The sequence below is a fragment of the Etheostoma cragini genome, chromosome 13 (assembly GCF_013103735.1).
Source record: "Etheostoma cragini isolate CJK2018 chromosome 13, CSU_Ecrag_1.0, whole genome shotgun sequence".
NCBI lineage: Eukaryota > Metazoa > Chordata > Actinopteri > Perciformes > Percidae > Etheostoma > Etheostoma cragini.
The window spans coordinates 17,811,676-17,819,189 of record NC_048419.1 but is presented as its reverse complement, the minus strand read 5'-3'; the positions used below and the strand labels follow the sequence as shown (position 1 = coordinate 17,819,189).

At 39.1% G+C, this 7,514-nt stretch overlaps 1 protein-coding gene across 2 annotated transcripts in view; it reads right to left on the bottom strand.

The window, feature by feature from the left end:
* Window positions 1–6,362, bottom strand: part of sept8a (septin 8a) — a 36,529-nt gene extending 30,167 nt beyond the window's left edge. For both annotated transcript variants that reach the window (XM_034889341.1, XM_034889342.1), the window contains exon 1: window positions 6,087–6,362. In XM_034889341.1, coding sequence (XP_034745232.1) covers window positions 6,087–6,116 — 30 coding nt within the window. In that variant the 5' untranslated portion in view covers window positions 6,117–6,362. The remainder of the gene's footprint in view (window positions 1–6,086) is intronic.
* Between the last annotated feature and the right edge of the window lie 1,152 nt (window positions 6,363–7,514).

Below are 7,514 nucleotides of genomic sequence, written 5' to 3'. Positions count from 1 at the left end.
TTTTTAAAGGCCAGTTATTTCATGGATCCAGGAAACTATGCATCCTGATAAAGTTCCCTTGGCCTTTGGAATTAAAATAACCCCCCATCATCACATATCCGTCACCATACCTAGAGATTGGCATGGTTTTATTTCAGTTAGCTTAACAGCTGGTTTGATTTGCATTGAGAGATGCTCTTATGGAAAGTTCCCCATGCCTATCTCTAATAATTGTTTGTTGCGGCCCTACTTGCGAGTCTGTGACTCTGTTTTAAGTTATGTTTTTAACTAGACTTGGGTTCCATTAGCTGAAAAGAGTAGGCCTACTAAGTTACATGTTCTATCCTGTATTGACTTTTCAAAACAATCCTGCAGTTTACCAGTGTCCCAATATTAAAACGGACCATTCTTTAATTCTATTAAAGAGATAGAGAGATAGATAGATAGATAGATAGATAGATAGATAGATAGATAGATAGATAGACGACGTGTATATATATTTTTTTGTCTCCATTTACTTTTTAACATTTGAACTTCTAACACAATCTAACAATGGACACTAATGGCACTGACTTGCCTTCCTATCCTAGAATGAACTTAACAATAGAATCTGCACCTAAACTAAGACTTGTATAAGATGTACATGTACATATACTCAAGAGTGTCAAAGGACTCAAGCTTAGCTAACATGGTCTGGGATGGGGTTTCAAAATATGAAAACCTTCCTTATGAAAACATCACATGAAACTGAAAGATGACTTATAAGGCAAACTCTGTTGGATTTTGAAGGATGAGTCATTTCATTAGCCTGCTGTGGTAGGTTGACAAATTGAGGGAACTAAGCCGTACTCAGTGCAAGCAACAGAAGTTATATGAACATAACGTGTTGAAAGCGGATTTTGGTTTGGTGGCTTCTGTTAATAATTTGGGTCGAATTAAACTTAGCATCTGTGAGAGAAGGAGACCACGCAGTACCTCAATGACAAACCCACACACACACACATTTAGATCAGGTGGGTGGTGGCCCGGAGCTTCCTGTCCACTGACGGTCATGTAGATTTATGAAAGTGCCTGATGCCCTCTGTGTGTAGTCAAGATGTGTACTGGTGTGAATGGTACATCATACTTCTGAGATCTGAAAGGGTTTTTTGTATTATAAATTGCAGCACAAAGGATTTAACATCCCATCCAATGTCATCAAACAAGAAGGCAGCTCTAACCACACCAACAGATTTTGTGTACTGCAATAGCCGTTGTCCTGCTGTTACTTGTGTTGGCGGTGATGTGGTTATGGTAAAAATGTTGACGGTTGAGATTTAGATGACGTGTGTGTGCCGTCAGAAATTCACAAGCACAAAAATGAAAACAAGTTTTTTACCGGTTTGTTATCTTATAATCAAATGCCCTCGCTCTCTATCTCTCCAGTCCCACACTCATGCACAAAAACTGCACGTCCACATAACTGCTCAGCCTCATCACTCATCTATGCCCAACAGGACAAAACAAAAAATTAGTGAGACGGACGGGAGAGGAGACAGGAACCATTTTACAAGACCGTTCACAGCTCACAGCTTTTTTTGGGCTTTTCAAAAAAACACTGTTTGCCCCTAGGACAAAAAAATGTATCCTATATATATATATATATATATATATATATATATATATATATATATATATATATATATATATATATATATATATATATATATATATATATATATATATATCCTTAGAAAGCTAGTAACTGAAATCAGACAGAGTACAGCTCAGAGAAATAAACGTATTATTTTATGTCTTTTTGGATGCAGTAGATCCTGCTAGCATTTTGTTTTGGTATGACCGATTAACCAGAGAGAAAAACAGGACATTTCTTGCATTGCCGCACTTACATGTAGTTTGGACTTGAGAAAACAGCAAGCTCCTGCATTTTTCTTATTGTGTTGCTGTCTGCCCCGCTGGAGCTGTCTCAGCCATGTCAGCATTCACATAGCTCGTTGCAAGTAGCATGGTTCACAATCCAAAATCAGAATTGAAAAATTGACTCCATGCAGCATATATTACTAGAGCCCGACCGATATATATTCGTGGGCCTATATTAGGCATTTCTCAAACTAACAGTATTGGCATTTATAATGGCCAATAAAATATATACAGTACGGGCCAAAGGTTTGAACACACCTTCTCATTCAATGTGTTTCCTTTATTTATTTTCATGACTATTTACAATGTCGATTATCACTGAACGCATCAAAACTATGTATGAACACATATGGAATTATGTACTTAAACATTTTTGAAATGCTTGAGAACTGACTATCCCACTGTATGTTACTGTTCTTTTTCCATTAGCCTGAATTGCATCACCACACTGTACCTACAGGGACACACCTGACTGGCAATAGGGCTTGTCCCAATGAAAAGAATGCAGGATACATTCCACTATCATCCGACAGTATGCCAAACCGAATCTAATGGAGAAACACAAGCCATCAGCCAGAGTTTGTTTAGCATCTGGCTGGTAAATCTGACATTGTCTTTGGTGTAAATATCACATTACAAGTCAAGAAAGTGGACCACAAGTTTCATTTTGCACCCCTGAACCAGAAGTTAACAATTAAACCACTTCATTGTCAACACATTGAACACACCTTCCCATTCAATGCATGTGAAATAACGGAAAACATGTCTTATATTCTAGTTTCTTCAAAGTAGCCACCCTTTGCTCTGATTACTGCTTTGCACACTCTTGGCCTTCTCTTGGTGAGCTTCGAGGAGGTAGTCACCTGAAACGGTCTCCCAACAGTCCCAGAGATGCTTAGCACTTGTTGGCCCTTTTGCCTTCACTCTGCGGCCACTACAGCACTACATCACTATCCAACATCCCTGATAATTTTTTTTGTTATTGTGTTTTTGTTCAAAGACCTTTAAGTTTCATATCATAAGTTTGTATTTTTATACATTTTATTCATCAGAACTTTAAAATAGTTTGATGATCCCCTGTTCTGTTGTGACAATAATACAAATTAATATGGTATTATTTTAGTGAGAACTCATAGAGAACTACAAATAACTAATATTAGGAAAATCTTTGTTTATTTTTTGTCACGCGTTGCTGGATTTTTTTTTTATATATATTGGATTTATTAATCACTAAATATTTGGATCTTTGCATCTCTTCAAAATTCTTTCTTGGACTGGCTCTACTTTTTACTATAAAAACACATCCATATCCGATGTGAAGCAAATAAACACTGAGCTATGAAGCCTTTCACCAACATATGGGACTGCTGATGGATTCACTGGGTGCTGCTAGTTTTAAACTTGTGAGGCTACAGTCTAACTTCCCAGCCATCCTGTCAACAGCTGTTCAATGTGGACAACATTTTATGGTGAACTTTCCTCGCTTTGTGCAAACAGAAAGAACCATGAAGGTATTTCAACATCAACACAAACATTACTGCCTCAAAGTCTTCATTCAGCTTTTGCCAACATTATTTGGAAAGCTTCTTTAATCTTAGAGCATCACACAAATTCGGACCTATTATATAGACGTGTAGACTTATCACCACAGTGAATGCAGCTCGGCTGTTGTGATTCATCTACAACATAGGATTTGACAAGCTAGCCTCTAGGCAGTTCTGGCCTTTATGTTCTTTATAGAGCTAATATTACTGCTGACACACAAAAGTCAGTGTACTCGCCCTGCAATCTGTTGTGAGCCACATACAGCTGAACAACATGGAAAAGGCACTGGCTAAGGTTTAAAGGAAGTGTGGATTAAGTGCCAGAATGTGTGTTTAAAATGAAAACATTTAGGCTGAATTCACTAAATAAATCTGTAAGCACTAGAGCCCATATAGATGTAATGTATTCACAAGTGAAGATCACCCTCTGCACAAACAAGCAACGCTGCTGTTTTAAAGTACAAGCAACTTGCCCCATAATTCCACATTCAATGTCTTTAGCCTTTAAGCACTTCATGAAGCTAATTTATGTTATGCATGCAAGCATCACGGGAGAGACCATTCTCTTTAGGGTCAGTAAGCAATGTACATGCTAAATATGTTGCAGGGCATTTCATTACATAACGATTTAAATGAACAGCATCCTTTTCTATATGCTCACACACTACACTACACTCTACTGCAATCAGTGAGTGAAAACAATAGAGGGGTAGTTGGCTCCATTGATCGCCCCATGCCGCTCTGGCCTAGAAAGTTATCCCAAAGCTACGATATCTGCTGGATGGGATTTACATGGGCCAACAATGTAACCAACCACACATTCCTATCAATAGCTGCACATAATTAACAGTGCGGCCTTTACACAAACTGCCCTCAGTTTTTTTTTTATATGGTCCCACTTGGTTTAGAAAGTTAGACAGGAAGTCATACTGTGCTACTGCTAAAATTGTTGTTCCACTGCAATATCAGCATTTTTCCTCATTCATTAAATGATCTAATGTTTTATTCCAAAGGGGAAATTTCAGAAATCGCAAGTAGGCACTATCTTCAGCAACCCTGCACCCTCCACTTGGACACCTTTCTAATAAATAAAATTCCAAGTGTGTTATCCTATGCTCCCTCTTTTATGATCCTTGCCTTTCTTTGCAAGTGTCCACCCAGAAGTGTTAGGAGTGGCCCAGATTGTGTTCTTAATCTCTTTATCCCTGAAACTCAGTGCTGCTTACTGTCCAATTAACCACCGCGAAGGATCTCTTCATGCATCTCAAAAGTGAATCACCTTCTTTAAAGCCCATCCTGTGTATTCACCTCGTCCCTACAATATTGGTTTTCCAAATGCTTCGTTGGGTGACTGTGTACATTTTTTAAATGCTTGAGAACTGACTATCCTACTGTATGTTACTGTTCTTTTTCCATTAGCCTGAATTGCATCACCACACTGTACCTACAGGGACACACCTGACTGGCAATAGGGCTTGTCCCAATGAAAAGAATGCAGGATACATTCCACTATCATCCGACAGTATGCCAAACCGAATGTTATAGAGAAACACAGGCCATTAGCTAAGTAGCCAGAGCTTGTTTAGCATCTGGCTGGTAAATCTGACATTGCCTTTGGTGTAAATATCACATTACAAGTCACGAAAGTGAACCACAAGTTAAATGTTGCACCCCTGAACCAGAAGTTAACAATTAAACAACGTCATTGTCAACACATTGTTAGGACTGACACTCCTCACCCAGTAGTAACCACTAGCTAGCGTTGTGGAAAGCAATCAAAAAAGTGTAACATAATGCACACCTACCCTGATGGAGTGATAGTTAAAGTAATTATTGTAAAACAACAAAAGAAAGACAAAACCCTGAAAGAGAAAAGATTGTTTTTCTGGCCAGGGACAGAGAAAACACATCAAATATTGTTTCTACAGAAAAAAGGCATGGTTGTCTTAAAAAAAATACGATAGCATATAAAATGGTCATGTGTACATCCTCCGACAACTCAATATGTAGAAAGATGCACCTGGCACCAGTCCGACATATCTTTAAGTCTTTACCATACATTCTAATTTTATACAACAGTAGTCTTCTGTTTACAGAGGAGCCAAGTGAGCAGAGTATCAGTAATAAAAACTTGAATTTAAAAAACAATGTTTCATGCAAGTTTACACACTAGCCACTGTATTTGTTGTATTAAAAAAAAAACTAAATATGATATATTACCTTTCCTAGCTAAATTCTTTGCGTTTACGGCCATTTCTAATAACGCCAACAGCAAAACAGTGTACTGGTGCCATTCGCTAACTTACACCCATATGTGCAGCAACGCATAATGTAACGTTAAATTGACAGAAACGCAAACACGAAAATAAACGTTCCACGACATTAAAATAGTCAACGAATAGGGACGAGGTTTTAATGTGTCTCTCTTAACTGAAAGAAACCCCAGTCACCCAGTCATCACAAAAATCACTTCCACAATTTCGGCTGAGCCCACATTACGGTCTTCAAAAGCGGGGGAGGCTTAGCTTTACAGCAGCTAACTCACACTTTTGCTAATCACAACAAGTATTCCGTGGCTGCACTTGGAACGTGTTCGGTTGCAACAGGCAGAAAATAACAAGAAACCCCGTGGGTTTTACTTACCGAAAATACGTCAACGTCCGTGGCAGCCATAGTGCGGAATGTATGGTGTGCTGGGCAGACTACTGAGCAGAGGCGAAAGGGAGCAGCCCTCGTCTCTCTGTACTAGCCTGCTAAACTACTGAGGCTGCCTGAGCCGAGCTGACAGAGATAGGAAGAGAGGAGTGAGGAGGCACAAGGCGGAGTAGGGAGCTGGTAACTGGGCAGGAAGGCGACAAGAGCACTCACTGCTACTTCGCTTCTGTTTCGCCCATTCAGGCAAAATCGTTTCTTTTCTTCGTTTAGGTTTTGGTTGGGAGTCGATACAAGTGTAAAAGAGCTTGCCTGATTTATCGTTATTATGTAGCACGGGATAGTAGAAAAATAAGCTAGTAAACAGAGATAACAGCGGTTTGGAATGTACTCTAGTTTTGCGCATGCGTATGAATGCGGATACAAATAATAAATAAATACTAAAAATTTTTCAAATTAGCTTAAATTTGCATTCATTTTATAGAGTATTTACCCAATTAATGTGTAAACGTGTAATAAATTTGTAGTTTTATGTTGCCTCGGAGTGTTCCGGGTAGTACAAAGGTCAACGTTTATACGTACGTTAAAGTAGGAAGGTAACTATCTTGACGTTTAGGTTACATCTTTGGGCGGGACAGATACGTTCCAATATGGCCACTTCTCGGGAACTTCCATTCAGTCAGGAATGTCATGCTGCACACATGCAAGCCAGGACAGGGGCGAGTAGCTCCGCAGAGCGACAGGGGAGGAGCACAAATAGCCTATGCGTGTCAGCGGTGGAGATAATCTAATAACAGCTAAATTTTACATAAGTGTAGTCAACTATATGTGTGTGTTGTTTTTTAAGCTAGGGCATTAATATGTAAATTAATTAGTGAGGTCACAGACTGACTTTGCGCGTATCAGCCAATCAAAGCAATCTGCTATCTGCTATTGTTCCAATATTATAACTCAAATTATAAAACCAGTGTGCATTGTAGCCCACTGTGCACGCGCCTTGGGGACTTGTAGGCTACAGTGTACAGCCTAATCCTGGCATCTAGTTTACATTAAACATTTATCCACTTTGTCTGGCCTCTCCGTGTTTTTAGAGCCCCACCGAACAATACTAGGCTAAACTTTGAAGGTGATTGATAGTTTCACAAACCTGGTAATGATGGCCTAACACGTTTTTTGTCATCCATAAAGTTAGTTAGTTATTAAAAATTATCCAGCTCAGATAGGCTAATATAAATTGGAACCATATATATTATCTGATCTGCACACGTCTTTCTTATTTATTGCACAGTGTAAGTGTGTAATTTTGCCATGCATATAAATTAAAATTGGTTATACCATCTAGGCGTTTTTCCACTGCTGGTAACAGCTTGCCTCGGCTCGCCTCGGCCCGCCTCGGCTCGCCTCGGCCCATTATACTTC